The 16,353-nt window shown below is 37.6% G+C and overlaps 1 protein-coding gene across 1 annotated transcript in view; it reads right to left on the minus strand.

The window, feature by feature from the left end:
• Nucleotides 1-16,353, minus strand: part of LOC136374709 (puromycin-sensitive aminopeptidase-like protein) — a gene marked incomplete at its 3' end in the record, with an annotated part of 29,764 nt that overhangs the window by 11,108 nt on the left and 2,303 nt on the right. Inside the window, exon 2 of the mRNA XM_066340100.1 lies at nucleotides 5,266-5,350. Within this exon, the coding sequence (XP_066196197.1) occupies nucleotides 5,266-5,350 (85 nt within the window). The remainder of the gene's footprint in view (nucleotides 1-5,265; nucleotides 5,351-16,353) is intronic.

A 16,353-nucleotide genomic window follows, 5' to 3' on the forward strand; every position in this document is an offset into this window, starting at 1 on the left:
AAAAAATTAAAAACACCTCACAAATAAATTACCAAAAAGAGGAGAAAAACACAAATAAATTTCGTAAAAAATTTTAAAACCCCCAGAAATCATTTACCAAAAACCCACAAATAAATTACCCAAAAAAAAGGAAAAAAAGAAAAAGAAAACCACAAATAAATTACACAAAAAATTAAAAAAAAAACAGAAATAAATTACAAAAAACCATTAATAAATTACCCCAAAAAAAGGAAAAAAAGAAAAAGAAAACCACAAATACATTACACCAAAAATAAAAAAAAAATAGAAATAAATTACAAAAAAAACCACCAAAAAAACCACAAAAAAAACCCCAAAAACCTCTACAGGATTGTTATAAATCCACATTATAAAGTTTTTTTTTTTGCAGAAGAAAATAAATAAAACCAACCAAGAGCCAGTAGTACCAGACACAGATAAAACCACCCACAAATAAATCCATCCAATAAAACGATCAGGGAAACTTGGAACAAAAAAAAAGAACATTCTAATATTTATTGAAGATGTAAAATACCGAAAATTCAAAATACTGAAGATGTAAAATACTGAAGACGTAAATATCGAATGTAAAATATTGAAGATGTAAAATACTGAAATTTAAAGTATTGAAGATGTAAAAAGAGTTTCCTCCTCCAAATGACTTTGAATTTGTGCATCTGCTGCTTTGGGAGTTTTAATTTACCCAAAAAAAAAAAAAAAACCAACCAAAGGTGAAACCCCAAAACTTTTGAGGTTTTCTGAACCTCAACTCAACCCCCAAACCAACAGGACATTAAACAAAAGATCCCGAGTCACATTTTCCTTTTTTGTTGTTGTTTAAACTTCTTATTTGATGCCATTTTTTTTTAATGGAGCTTCCTCCTCTAAATGAGTTTAATTTTGTGAATCTGCTGCTTTGGGAATTTTAATTTATCCAAAAAAAAGCCCCAACTGGAAGGTGAAACCGCAAAACCTCACCTCAACCCCCAAACCAAGAGGACATTAAACCAAAGATCCCCAGTTCCATTTTCCTTTTTTTGTTGTGTTTAAACTCCTCATTCAGCACCAACAATTCATTTTACCCCGAGAGAATTCCAGCCACAATTCCTTTTTTTTTTTTTTTTTTTTTTTTTTTTTTTTTTTTTTTGGGAGTTAAAGGGAAAAGTGCTCCCAATAAAAATGTGATTGCAGCAAAAACAAAAAAATTCCTCAATGCTGGAAAAGACAAAAAGCTCCTGAAGGGAAGGGCCCAGCTTTGGCAGGAAACTTTGGAGTTTGGCACCGAGGGGTTGGGAGTTAATCACTTGCACATTGGAGTGGAGCAGAAAAGGAAAAGCTGCTGGTGGCTTTGGGAGGGGAAAAAAAAAAGAGATTTTTTTATTTTGGTTTGGGAATTTTCTGAAGAATTTCTTTCAAATTTCTTCACTTGGACTTGAAAAAGTTCCTTCCTGACAAATCTTGGGTAATAATCTGATTTTCGCCTGTAAATCTGTATTAAAATTCCAAACTTCTTCCCTCTGCTGGATCTCAGGGAGAAGGAGCTGGAGCCACAGGGCACTAAAAAGGATTTTGGGGGGAAAAAACCCAAATTATTCTTCATAAAAGGGGCAAGGGGAACTAAAAAGGATAAAAACCCCCAAATTATTCTTTATAAAAAGGGGCAGGGGGAACTAAGAAGAATTTAAAAAAATCAAATTATTCTGCTGCTTTCTCTTTTTATTTCCATTTTCTCCAGGACAAACTGTGGAATTCCTGGGTGCTTTTTCCCTTTATTTTCAGTTTCTCAGTGACAAACTGTGGAATTCCTGGCTGCTTTTTCCTTTTATTTCCATTTCCTCAGTGACAAACCATGGAATTCCTGAGTGCTTTTTCCATTTATTTTCGTCTTCTCCAGGACAAACCACGGAATTCCTGGGTGTTTTTCGTTTTATTTTCATTTCTTCCAGGACAAACTGTAGAATTCCTGGGTGCTTTTGCCTTTTATTTCCATTTCCTTGGTGAAAACTGGAATTCCTGGCTGCTTTTTCCATTTATTTTCATCTTCTCAGGACAAACCATGGAATTCCTGGCTGCTTTTTTCCATTTATTTCCATTTCCTCAGTGACAAACTGGAATTCCTGGCTGCTTTTTTCCTTTATTCCCATTTCTTCAGTGACAAACTGGAATTCCTGGCTGCTTTTTCCATTTATTCCCATTTCCTCAGTGACAAACTCTGGAATTCCTGGCTGCTTTTTCCATTGATTCCCATTTCCTCAGTGACAAACTGGAATTCCTGGCTGCTTTTTCCCTTTATTCCCATTTCTTCAGTGACAAACTGGAATTCCTGGCTGCTTTTTCCCTTTATTTCCATTTCCTCGGTGAAAACTGGAATTCCTGGCTGCTTTTTCCCTTTATTCCCATTTCCAAGGACTGCAGCTGAGTGTTACAGACTTCTCCAGGAGCTTCCATTCCTGCAGCCCCTCACCCCGGGCTGGATCCCCCCTGGTCTCTTTTCCACGCTGCCCAAGGCTCAGAAAATGCTGCTAAATGCCAATTCCATGTTTTCTGTGCTCTCCCAAATCCTCTCCTGGGATTATTTCCTACTGCAGGTTGTTATTGCTGCATTCCTGACAGGGAATATTCTCAATATCCCCAAATCCACAGGTCCAGGTGATGTTCTTGGAGGAGTTTATGAGATATCCAGGTACGGAAATAACATCAAAGCAGCTCAACATCCTCTGCCTCCAGCCCTCAGGAGACGTGGGGACACTTTCTTTACCATAAAACAACTGAAGGATTTATTCAACATAAAACTGAAGGGATTTCTTTGCCATAAAAACTGAGGGAATTTCTTTGCCATTAAACAACTGAAGGAATTCATTTACCATAAAACAACTGAAGGATTTATTCACCAAAACATAACTGAAGGAATTTCTTTACCATAAAACAACTGAAGGATTTATTCACCATAACACAACTGAGGGAATTTCTTTGCCATAAAAACTGAAGGGATTTCTTTGCCATTAAACAACTGAGGGAATTCCTTCACCAAAACACAGCTGAGGGAATTCCTTTACCATTAAACTGAGGGAATTCCTTCCCCATAAAACAATTGAAGGATTTTCTTTACCATAAACCAGCTGAGGGGATTTCTTTACCATTAAACAACTAAAGGAATTCCTTTACCATAAAACAACTGAAGGATTTATTCACCATAACTGAGGGAATTTCTTTGCCATAAAAACTGAGGGAATTTCTTCACCATAAAACAACTGAAGGATTTATTCACCATAAAACTGAAGGGATTTCTTTGCCATAAAAACTGAAGGGATTTCTTTACCATAAAACAACTGAGGGATTTATTCACCATAACTCAACTGTAAGGATTTCTTTACCATAAAAACTGAGGGAATTTCTTTGCCATAAAAACTGAGGGAATTTCTTTGCCATTAAACAACTGAAGGAATTCCTTCCCCATAAAACAACTGAAGGATTTATTCACCATAACTCAACTGAAGGAATTTCTTTACCATAAAACAACTGAAGGGATTTCTTCACCATAACACAGCTGAGGGGATTTCTTTACCATAAAATAACTGAAGGATTTATTCACCAAAACACAACTGAGGGAATTTCTTTGCCATAAAACAACTGAAGGGATTTCTTTGCCATTAAACAACTAAAGGAATTCCTTCACCAAAACACAGCTGAGGGAATTCCTTTACCATTAAACTGAGGGAATTCCTTCACCATAAAACAATTGAAGAATTTTCTTCACCATAAAACAACTGAAGGATTTATTCACCATAACTGAGGGAATTTCTTTGCCATAAAAACTGAAGGGATTTCTTTGCCATTAAACAACTGAGGGAATTCCTTCACCAAAACACAACTGAGGGAATTCCTTCACCATAATCCAACTGAAGGATTTATTCACCACAAAACAGCTGAGGGAATTTCTTTACCATTAAACTGAGGGAATTCCTTCACCATAAAACAGTTGAAGGATTTTCTTTACCATAAAACAACTGAGGGGATTTCTTTACCATAAAACTGAGGGAATTTCTTTACCATAAAACTGAGGGAATTTCTTTACCATAAGAAAATTCACCATAACACAACTGAAGGATTTCTTTGCCATAACACAACTAAAGGATTTCTTTACCATAACAACTGAAGGAATTCCTTCACCTAAAAACAACTGATGGAAACTCTTTACCATAACACAACTGAATGAATTCTTTACCATAACACAAGTGAAGGAAATTCTTCCACCTACAAAAACCTGAAGGATTTATTCACCACAAGAACTGAAGGAAATTCTTTACCATAACATGACTGAAGGAATTCTTTACTATAACACAACTGAATGTATTTCTCCACCATAAGAACTGAAGGAAACCCTTTACCATAACACAACTGAAGGAAATTCTTCCAACTGAAGGATTTATTCACCATAACACAACTGAAGGAATTCCTTCACCTAAAAACAACTGAAGGAAATTCTTCCACCTAAAAACAACTGAAGGATTTATTCACTGTAAGAACTGAAGGAAATTCTTTACCATAACACAACTGAAGGATTTATTCACCACAACACAACCGAATGTATTTCTCCACCATAAGAACTGAAGGAATTCTTTACCATAACTTAAGGAAATTCTTCCACCTAAAAACAACTGAAGGATTTACTCACCACAACACAACTGAAGGAATTTCTCCACCATAACAACTGAAGGAATTCTTTACCATAACACAACTGAAGGATTTATTCACCGTAACACAACTGAAGAAATTCCTTCACCTAAAGATAACTGCAGGATTTATTCACCGTAAAAACTGAAGGAATTCCTTCACCTAAAAACAACTGAAGGAAACTCTTTACCATAACACAACTGAAGGAATTCTTCCACCTAAAAACAACTGAAGGATTTATTCACCATAAGAACTGAAGGAATTCTTTACCATAACTTAAGGAAATTCTTCCACCTAAAAACAACTGAAGGAATTCCTTCACCTAAAAACAACTGAAGGATTTATTCACCATAAGAACTGCAGGAAACCATTTACCATCACACAACTGAAGGAAACTCTTCCACCTAAAGCCAACTGAAGGAATTACTCAGCCCAACACAACTGAAGGAATTCCTTTCCCCATGCCACAAGCAGAACCAAGATAAGGAATTGTGCGCTGCCAGGGGCGGGGCTGAGCTTATCAAAGCCCCACATCACTGTTCTCAGAGCTGCTGGCAGCAGCTCCCAGGGCACACACAGAATCCAGACCCTTACCTTCGTCTCCTTCAGGGGCGTAGGAGGCCGTGATGATGTCGATGTCAGCACAGTTCATCACGATCTGGTTGGTGGCATTTTTCACCTGCAGGAGAAACTCCATCAGCATCAGGGGGAAATGGGGATTCTCACCTCTCATCCAGCTGTTCTGAGGGAGATTTGGGTGTTTGGGGTGGTTAAAGGAGGGTGAGGTGTGGTGGGGTTGGTCCCAGAGCGTGAGCCGCTCATCTCCGTATTTAATGTGTCATAATTTAATATTAATCCATATTTAAGGTCTGTATTTTTCGTGCTGGGTTAAAAACAAAAAAACAAAAAAAAAAAAAAAAAAAAAAAAAAAAAAAACAAAAAAAAAACCAAAAAAAAAAAAAAAAAAACCAACTGAAAACTTCACAATGGGGCCTTTGTGCAGGCCTGGGAATCCAAACCAAATAAAAACTGATTTTAAGCCCATCAGCCTCCTTTAGGGGTGGCCTAAAAGAGACGAAGAGCAAAAAAAATTCTCTTTTTTGGAGATGATCACCAACACATCTGTGTGTGCTCCACGCTGTCAGAACTCCTCAGCTTCAAAAAACATCTGCCAGGAGATTCTCCTTCCCCTTTTCCTGGGAGCTTTTCCCCTTCTGCCAGCTCTTGGCTCCACACACTCGGATTTATTTACCAAGTGCCAGCTCCTGGGGTAGGGATAAACCACGTGGGGTTCTGCCAGTTCTCTGCTGGAATGCAGAGGAATTCAAATGAAATATAAATTAATTCACAAAAAAAAAAAAAAAAAAAAAAAAAAAAAAAAAAAAAAAAAAAGGAGGTTAAAATATTTGGGAGTTTATTAAAATAAAAAAATAATAATAAAAAAAGGGAGTTATTCAGAAATTTATGGCTGGGAGCACCAGAATGATCTGGATGGAGATGGGGATTCTGTCTGCTCAGGAATTCTGCCAGGAGACAGCAGCAGTGAAAAAGGATAAAGGAGTGAAAATAATGAAAATAAAGGAGTAAAAAATCCCGTAACAGGCACCAAGAAACTGCTTCCTACCCCAGAATCATTAAAGCCTAAAAACTCCACCCCTTTTTATTATTTTAATAACTTTAAACCATCCTGTGAACATCTGGAGCCATCAGTGGGAAGCTCCTGGAGCTGCCTCCAGCTCTGGATTCCAGCAGGAAGGACAAGGAAGGAGCAGAGGGAGGAAAAACTGGGAAAACTGGGATTGGTGAAGGTTTAAAGGGTCCCTTGGGTTTGGGTCTCTCCTGAAAGGAGCCAGAAGGAAAATGGGATGAGTTTCCAAGGGCCTGGAGCGCCAGGAAAAGCGGATTTCTGGGTTTGAAGTGTCAGAGGACAGGGCTGGATGGGATGTAAAGGAGGAATCGTCCCCTGTGGAGGCTGGAATGGATTGCCCAGGGAAGTTGGATCCCTGGAATTGTCCATTCCAGCACTCTGGGCCCGTGGGAGGAGTCGCTGGGTGGCCCTAAATGGGATTTAAGGTCCCTTCCAACCCAAATCTGGGCTTTAAGGTCCTTCCAACCTGAATTCCACAATCCCAAGGCTGGATTCAAGGTCCCTTCCAACCCAAATTCCAAGATCCCAAGGATGGATTTAAGGTCTTTCCAACCTGAATTCCAGGATTCCAAAGCTGGGATTTAAGCTCCCCTTCCAACCCAAACTCCATAATCTCAAGGATGAATTTAAGGTCCTTCCAACATGAATTCCAAGATCCCAAAGCTGGGATTTAAGTTCCCTTCCAACCCAAACTCCACGATCCCAAAGCTGGATTTAAGATCCCTTCCAACTCAAATTCCAGGATTCCAAAGATGGGATTTAAGGTCCTTTCCAACCCAAATTCCACAATCCCAATATGGGATTTAAGGTCCTTCCAACCCAAATTCCAAGATCTCAAGGATGGGATTTAAAATCCCTTCCAACCCAAATTCCAAGATCCTAAAGCTGAGATTTAAGGTCCTTCCAACCCAAACTCCACAATCTCAAGGATGGATTTAAGGTCTTTCCAACCTGAATTTCAAGATCCCAAAGCTGGGATTTAAGGTCCCTTCCAACTCAAATTCCACAATCCCAATATCGGATTTAAGTTCCCTTCCAATCCAAATTCCACAATCCCAAGGGTGAATTTAAGGTCCCTTCCAACCCAAATTCCAGGATCTCAAGGATGGGATTTAAGATCCCCTTCCAACCCGAATTCCAGGATCCCAAAGCTGGGATTTAAGGACTTTTCCAACCCAAACTCCACGTCCCCACGGCTCTGTGCCTGCTCAGTTTCCAGCTCACCTCACAGGAAACACACAAATCACAATTTTTGTTCCCCCAGCCCCAGAAAAGGCTCAGGAGTCCCCTCACTCCTCCCTGAGCCCCGCCAGGGAACAAACCAACCCAAAAATAAACCCATAAATAAACCCAAAAATAAACCCATAAATAAACCCCTCTGTCACCTGGGACACAAAACCTGAATTTAAAGTCTGTTTATGGACAAAAGAGGATAAAAGAACTGAAATTTGGTGATTTAACATCCCTAACCTCAACCTCAACAACCCCAACCTCAGCCAGGAGCTTCTCCTTGGCCTCTCTGGGCTAAACAAAGCCCCTAATTAAGGGAATTTATTTAATTAATAAAGTAAATTTAATTTATTAAAAAAAATTTATTAAAGATAATGAATAAATTTTATGTACGTTTAACTAATCAATTAAATTTATTTAATAAATATTTAATTTAATAAACATTTAATTTAATAAATATTTGATTTAATAAATATTATTTTAATTAATATTTAATTTAATTAATATTTAATTTAATATTTAATTAATTAATATTTAATTAATAAATATTAGGTAAAAGTTTACACTTTTAGAGCTGTTGGTGCCTCTCTGTTGGTGTCCCAGCACCTCTCCAATGACATTATGGCATTAAAATCCAATTATAATTTGAATTAATGAGCCCAGCCCGGCCGTGAAAATAACATTTTTTTGCAGAGCTCTGAGAGCAAATTGAGCAGCTGAGGTGACAAAAGGTAGAGCTGATTCCTCCCACCAAAAATTCACCACCTGAAATTCCCTTTTTTTATTTTCCTCTCCCCAGTTCTGAACGCACGGAACTGAAAAATTCACAATATTGGCCCCAAACCCAAAGAATCAAAGCTCAAAAGGGTTTTTTTTGTTAACCAAAATAATGTAGTCTGAGGGTTTTTTTTTCTCAAGGTTTTTCTTAAAAAAAAAAAAAAAAAAAAAAAAAAAAAATTAATAATAATAATAATAAAAAAGCAGAAAAATCAGGATGAGAGCAGCTTTTTTTATAAATGTCTGGAGAGTTTTTATTCCATCCATAAATCCAAATCTCTCTGGATTGGGAGCTGTCCAAAGTGCAGAAAATGTCACTTTAACAATGGGCTTCATCTTTTCTTTTTTGTAAAAAATAAAACAACTTTTTTTTCCAGGACACAGTTTTCAGTGGAGCCTGAAAAATAAAGTTTGAGTTGAAGCAGAGAAAATCCAGAGGCTCCTTTAAACAGGCAATTACCTATTTTTAGGTAATTTTTATTTTTATTTTTGTTTTTATTTTCTACCAATCTCAAGGCAGTGCAGGAGGAATTCAATGAAAAACTGAATTAATTCAATGAAAAATTCTGAATTAATCAGAATTCAATCCATTGTTTTGAGGTCAGGGAAAACTCATCCAGCAAGAAAAACAGCTGAAATAGCCCCAAAATTTCACATTTGAAGGGAAAAAGAGAAAAAAAATTGATTATTTGGCTCTGCCAAACAAGGCCTAAAAAAGAAAACCTCATCCAACAGGAGAAAACAACTGAAATATCCCCAAAAATTTCACATTTGAGGGGAAAAAGAGCAAAAAATTCAATTATTTGGCTCTGCCCAAGAATACCTAAAAAAGAAAACCTCATCCAACAGGAAAAAACAACTGAAATATCCCCAAAATTTCAAATTTGAAGGAAAAAAAAAAGCAAAAAACTCAATTATTTGGCTCTGCCAACCCACACCTAAAGGTGCTGTAAAAACTTTTGCTGCTCAGAACAGGGAAAAGATTCGACAGAAAACAATTCCCAGGTTTTTTTAGGATCTTAAAGAGGGATTTAAACCTGAAATAAAAGATGAGGTGCACCCACAGGGATCTGCTGGAGCCCAAATAATTCCATTTTTTGGCTCCAGAGCCCAAATAATTCCATTTTTTGGCTCCAGAGCCCAAATAATTCCATTTTTTGGCTCCAGAACCCTTCTGGAAAAGCAGCACCACAACAACTGCACGTGGAGGTTTTTTTTTTAAAGCAATTTCTTTTTTTTTTCTCTCTCTCTTTCTAAAAATAGAAACCTAAATTTACTCCAGGTTTTGTGTTCCAGGGCGTGGTGGCTTTTGGAAGAATTCAAGCCTTACAAGGAGGAGAGCAAGAATAAAGAGATTTATTAACATGTATCTCCTGCAGATTTCAGTGGCCAAGGAGGAAAATTAACACCTCCAGAATTAATTAGCCCACAGGAAAAGTTCCCCAAAGCACATCCAGCTCCAGAGAGTCACAGGGAGGAGTAAATCCATTTTTTGTGATTGTTGAAAATCCATCCCAGCCTTAGGAATTCTGGGGCTGAAAACACCTTTTTGGAAGGCAGAAAAATAAAAAATCTCTCTATTTTTGAGCAAATTCTGGTGGCCAAGGAGGAAAATTAACAACTTCAGGATTAATTGGCCAAATGGAAAAATTCCCCAAAACACATCCAGCTCCAGAATAAATGGAGTAAATTCACAGGGAGGAGTAAATCCCATTTTTGTGATTGCTGAAAATCCATCCCAGCCTTGGGAATTCTGGGCCTGAAAAAACCTTTTTGGAAGAGAGAAAGATTAAAAAAATCTGTATTTTTTTGAGCAAATTTCAGTGGCCAAGGAGGAAAATTAACACCTCCAGAATTAATTAGCCCACAGGAAAAATTCCCCAAAGCACATCCAGCTCCAGAATAAATGGAGTAAATTCTCAGGGAGGAGTAAATCCATTTTTGTGATCGCTGCAAATCCATCCCAGCCTTAGGAATTCTGGGGCTGAAAAAACCTTTTTGGAAGGCAGAAAAATAAAAAATATCTCTATTTTTGAGCAAATTCTGGTGGCCAAGGAGGAAAATTAACAACTTCAGGATTAATTGGCCAAATGGAAAAATTCCCCAAAGCACATCCAGCTCCAGAATAAACGGAGTAAATTCACAGGGAGGAATAAATCCATTTTTGTGATTGTTGAAAATCCATCCCAGCCTTGGGAATTCTGGGCCTGAAAAAACCTTTTTGGAAGGCAGAAAGATAAAAAAAATCTCTCTTTTTGAGCTGCTGACAGAAGGAGAGCCCTGAGGTGCTGCCAAACCCTTTCACCCTCCACCTCAGGTTTAATTTCATGTGCTGGAAACACCAAAATTCCACCAGTGGACAGCAGAGGGTTTCTCCTGGATGAGCTCCTCACCGTCCCCAGGAGCACAAATCCTCCACCCAGGGAGCTCCAAATCCCCCAAAGATTCCACAGCAGAGGGTCACAATTAATCTTTAACCACCAAAGATCACTCTATCCCCTCCTCAGGCCAGCAGATATTGCATAATTCACCCATAAAAAAAAAAAAAAAAGCAGCAGTTAAATATTGCCAAAGACAAAGCATCAGAGGAGCTGCAGCAGGGGTTTGAAAAGAGCCCAGGTTGTAAATTCTTCCCTGATAAGTTGTTCTACAAGCAGAGGACACGCTGCTGGAGTTTCCAGGCAGGGACACGTGAATCATCTGCCAGGAAGGGGATTTATGGGCAGGGAAACTGCAGGAATTTGGGAGGCAGCCCTGCCCCTCACAGGTGAGCCTCTGGAGTACAAAAAAATGGGATTTAAAAGCCTGAAGCTGGATGACACCAGGGTCACACATCTCTTCTTCATTTCCAGCCCTTCCAAAAGCCAAAAAAATGAAATAAAAATAAAACTAATAATAAAGTTTTCCCCAGACACTGAGCAATGCCAGGCCCTGAGATCATCTCAAGGAAGGGAATTTCTGGGCAGGGAAACAGCAGGAATTTGGAGGCAGCCCTGCCCCTCACAGGTGAGTGTTAAAAAATGGGATTTGAAAGCCTAAAACTGGACCACACCAGGGTCACACATCCCTTCTTTGTTTCCAGACTTCCAAAAGCCAAAAAAGTGGAAAAAAATTAGAATAATACTAAAGTTTTCCCCAGACACTGAGCAATGCCAGGCCCTGAGATCATCTCAAGGAAGGGAATTTCTGGGCAGGGAAACAGCAGGAATTTGGAGGCAGCCCTGCCCCTCACAGGTGAGTGTTAAAAAATGGGATTTAAAAGCCTAAAGCTGGATGACATCAGGGTCACACATCCTCCAGCCCTTCCAAGAGCCAAAAAAATGGAAAAAATAGAAATAATAATAAAATTTTATCCAGACACTGAGCAATACAAGTGCCCTGAGCTGATAAACCAGGCCCTGAGTCCATCTCAAGGAAGGGAATTTCTGGGCAGGGAAACAGCAGGAATTTGGAGGCAGCCCTGCCCCTCACAGGTGAGCCTCTGGAGCACTAAAAACTGGATTTGAAAGCCTAAAGTTGGACAACATCAGGGTCACACATCCTCCAGCCCTCCCAAAACCCAAAATAATGAAATAAAAATAAAAATAATAATAAAATTTTATCCAGACACTGAGCAATAAATACAAGTGCCCTGAGCTGATAAACCAGGCCCTGAGCTCATCTCAAGGAAGGGGATTTATGGGCAGGGAAACAGCAGGAATTGGGAGGCAGCCCTGCCCCTCACAGGTGAGCCTCTGGAGCACTAAAAAACTGGATTTAAAAGCCTAAAACAGGACCACACCAGGGTCACACCTCCCTTCTTTGTTTCCAACCCTTCCAAACGCCAAAAAAGTGGAAAAAATGGAACAATACTAAATTTTTCCCCGCCTGGGCAATGGCAGGCCCTGAGCTGATATCCAGGCCCTGGGTAATTAATTAAAGCCCAGCCAAGGGAGGGGTAACGAAGATGAGCCATTTCCAGCCCCAGTGAGAACTGGGAGACGTCCCCAGAAAATGCAGTTTAAACCTGGCAGAGGACAGAAGGGACACAACAGTCACAGGAGGGGGACAGGGGACAGGGGACAGGGGACAGCCCCAGCTGGGACCGGGGCTCCTTGGAAACAGCGCATCTCAGGATTGGGGGTTTTTTGTGTTTGTTTTTTTGGTTTTTTTTGGGTTTTTTGGTTTTTTTGGGGGTTTTTCCCCTTTTCTTTTTTCCTTTTTTCCCTTTTGTTTTTTCTTTTTTTTTTTCCTTTTTTCCTTTTCCCTTTTCTTTTTTCCTTTTTTCCCTTTTCTTTTTTCCTTTTCTTTTTTCCTTTTTTCCCCTTTTCTTTTTTTCTTTTTTCTTTCTTCCTTTTTTCCCTTTTCTTTTTTCTTTCTTCCTTTTCCCTTTTCTTTTTTCTTTCTTCCTTTTCCCTTTTTTCTTTTTTCCTTTTCTCTTTTCTTTTTTCCCCTTTTCTTTTTTTCTTTTCTTTTTTCTTTTTTCTTTTTTTCCTTTTTCTTCTTTTTTTCCCTTCTCTTTTTTTCCTTTTTTTCCCTTTTCTTTTTTTTTTCTTTTTTCCCTTTTCTTTTTCTTTCCCTTTTCTTTTTTTCTTATCTTTTTTCCCTTTTCTTTTTCCCTTTTTTTTTTTTTTTTTTCTCTTTTTTTCCTTTTTTCTTTTTTTTTTGGGGGGGGGGAGGGCTTTCAACTGTGATAAATTTCACCTGTACCACTTCATATAACTGTTACACCACTGACAGGACTCTGAAACTCTTCATGGGACCACAAAATCATATTCTTTGGGAAAGAAAAAAAAGAAAAAAAAAAAAAAAACTGGAACAACCAGTCAAAAACTTTAAACAGATAAAGGCATTTTAAGTGCCATGAAATGAAAACTCATCAAGATTTCAGCATCATTCCTGTACCAAACAGGTCCCACTCCTTTTTCCTGCTTTTCCAACCTCTTTTTTGATCCTCTGGAGATTATCTGGAGCTGCCACAGAAGCAGCCAACGTTCACACAGTGGTTATTTATAGCTCCTAAAGCCAACACGAGTGGCCTGCCCCAACGCCAAGCCTGGCACATTTTATTTTATTTTATTGTATTTTAATTTTTTTAGGTTTTTTTCCTGGGGTTTGAAAGCCCCAAATTCTCCAAAAAGAGGGAAAAAAATCCTGTTATTGGAGGGAGAAAAAATGATCAAGTGTTTGTTTGGCCTGCATTAATTCCACTCTGCTCTTAAAGATGGCAAATAATAAAATAAATAAAGATGGCAAATAATAAAACAAATAAAGTATTTTGGAGCCTCTGGAAAGGGTTTTTTTCTGGTTTTTTGGGGTTGGTGGTTTTTTTGGTGTCAAAGCTTCAGAAGTTTGGGTCAGGTTTATTTAATAATTGCCATCATTTAATTATTGCCATCATTTAATTATTGCCATCATGCAGGTGGGATGGAGCAGAGGAGATGGCAATTGGTATTGATTGGTATTAAAAAATCAAAACAAAACCAAAAAAGAACAACTGGACCTTCAAGAGGAGGCAGCCCAGGTATTTTCCCACTCAAAAAAGCCCAAAATAATTTCATGTTTTGACATAAACCCACTTTTGTCTCCGTGAGTTTACAGCAACACTGAAAATTATTATTATTTTCTAGACCAGCTCCATAAAAACACACTGATAATTATTTTTTTCTAGACCAACTCAAAACACATTGATAATTATTATTCTTTTCTAGACCAACTCAACAAAAATATACTGATTTTTTTTCTAGATCAACTCAAAACACACTGATAATTATTATTATTTTCTAGACCAACTCAATTAAAAAACACTGAAATCATTATTATTATTAAAAACCACTGAAATCATTCTAGACCAGCTCAACAAAAATACACTGATTTTTTTTTCTCGACCAACTCAACAAAAATACACTGATAATCATTATTATTTTCTAGACCAGCTCAACAAAAATACACTGATTTTTTTCTAAACCAGCTCAACAAAAACACACTGAAAATCATTATTATTTTCTAGACCAGCTCAATAAAAACACACTGATAATTATTATTTTTTCTGGATCAACTCAAAACACACTGATCATTATTATTATTTTCTAGACCAGCTCAACAAAAACACACTGATTTTTTTTCTAGACCAGCTCAATAAAAATACACTGATCTTTTTGTCTAGACCAACTCAATAAAAACACAGATAATTATTAATTTTTTCTAGACCATCTCACTAAAAACCCACTGATAATTATTATTTTCTAGACCAGCTCAATAAAAACACACTGATAATTACTATTATTTTCTAGACCAACTCAACAAAAATACACTTTTTTTCCTAGACCAACTCAAAACACTGATTTTTTTTCTAGACCAGCCCAATAAAAACACACTGATTTTTTTCTAAACCAGCTCAACAAAAACACCCTGACAATTATTATTTTCTAGACCAACTCAATAAAAATTACACTGATTTTTTTCTAGACCAACTCAAAACACACTGACTCCTTTTTCTAGACCAGCCCAATAAAAACACACTGAAAATTATTATTATTATTATTTTCTAGACCAACTCAATAAAAACACACTGATAATTATTATTTTCTAGACCATCTCACTAAAAACCCACCGATAATTATTATTTTCTAGACCAGCTCAATAAAAAAACCACTAAAAATCATTATTATTTTCTAGACCAACTCAATTAAAAAAAACACTAAAAATCATTATTATTTTCTAGACCAGCTCAATAAAAACACACTGAAAATTATCATTATTATTATTATTTTCTAGACCAACTCAACAAAAATATAGACTTTTTTTTCTAGACCAACTCAAAACACACTGATTTTTTTTTCTAGACCAGCTCAATAAAAACACACTGATTTTTTTCTAGACCAACTCAAAACACACTGACTCCTTTTTCTAGACCAGCTCAATAAAAACACACTGATAACTATTATTATTTTCTAGACCAACTCAATTTAAAAAAACACTAAAAATCATTATTATTTTCTAGACCAGCTCAATAAAAACACACTGACAATTACTATTATTTTCTAGACCAACTCAACAAAAATACAGACTTTTTTTTCTAGACCAACTCAAACCACACTGATTTTTTTTTTCTAGACCAACTCAATAAAAACACCCTGATCATTATTATTATTTTCTAGCCCAGCTCACTAAAACCCCCTGACCATTCCCATTTTTGCTCAGCCCTGATGAACACCAAACCTCTGGGAACTCCTCTCCCCACCAAGGTGCAGAGACTTTTCCCCTGGGATTTATTTTCCCTCTGTGCTTTGGGACAGCCCCAGGGAGGAAAAGGAGATTCTCCAAAAGGGGATTCTCCAAAAGGACATTCTCCAAAAGGAGATTCTCCAAAAGGACATTCTCCAAAAGCAGCTTTTTCCAGCTGCTCCACGGCCCTGCCCTCACCCCCAGGGCTCAGCAAAGGGTTCAGAGGCAGCCAAAATAAAGAGAGATTCTTCAGATTTGGGGTTAAAAAGCTCTCACTCCTTTGGGGGTTGGGTTTTGGGTTTTATTTCATTTTTTTTCTCTCTCCTCTCTCCTGTGGGGACACCAGAGCAGCTCCTCCAGGATGTGAATAAAGATTTTTGGGGGGTTTTTTATTTAAATTTTTTTTCTCTCTCCTGTAGGGACACCAGAGCAGCTCCTCCAAGATGTTAACAAAGGTTTTTTAGGTTTTTTTTCTGGTTGAGCTTTTTATTTCATTTTTTTTCCTCTCCTTTCTCCTGTAGGGACACCAGAGCAGCTCCTCTGGGATGTGAATAAAGGTTTTTGGGGTTTTATTTTGTTGAGTTTTTTATTTCATTTTTTTTTCTCTCTCCTCTCTCCTGTGGGGACACCAGAGCAGCTCCTCTGGGATGTGAATAAAGATTTTTGGGGTTTTTTTGTTGAGTTTTTTATTCCATTTTTTTTTCTCTCCAGTGAGGACACAAGAGGAGCTCCTCCAGAATGTGAATAAGGGTTTTTTGGGGTTTTTTTTGGGTTGGGTTTTTTATTTAGGGTTTTTTTTTTTCCTCTCTCTCCTGTGGGGA

The sequence above is a fragment of the Sylvia atricapilla genome, unplaced genomic scaffold (genome assembly GCF_009819655.1).
Source record: "Sylvia atricapilla isolate bSylAtr1 unplaced genomic scaffold, bSylAtr1.pri scaffold_106_arrow_ctg1, whole genome shotgun sequence".
NCBI lineage: Eukaryota > Metazoa > Chordata > Aves > Passeriformes > Sylviidae > Sylvia > Sylvia atricapilla.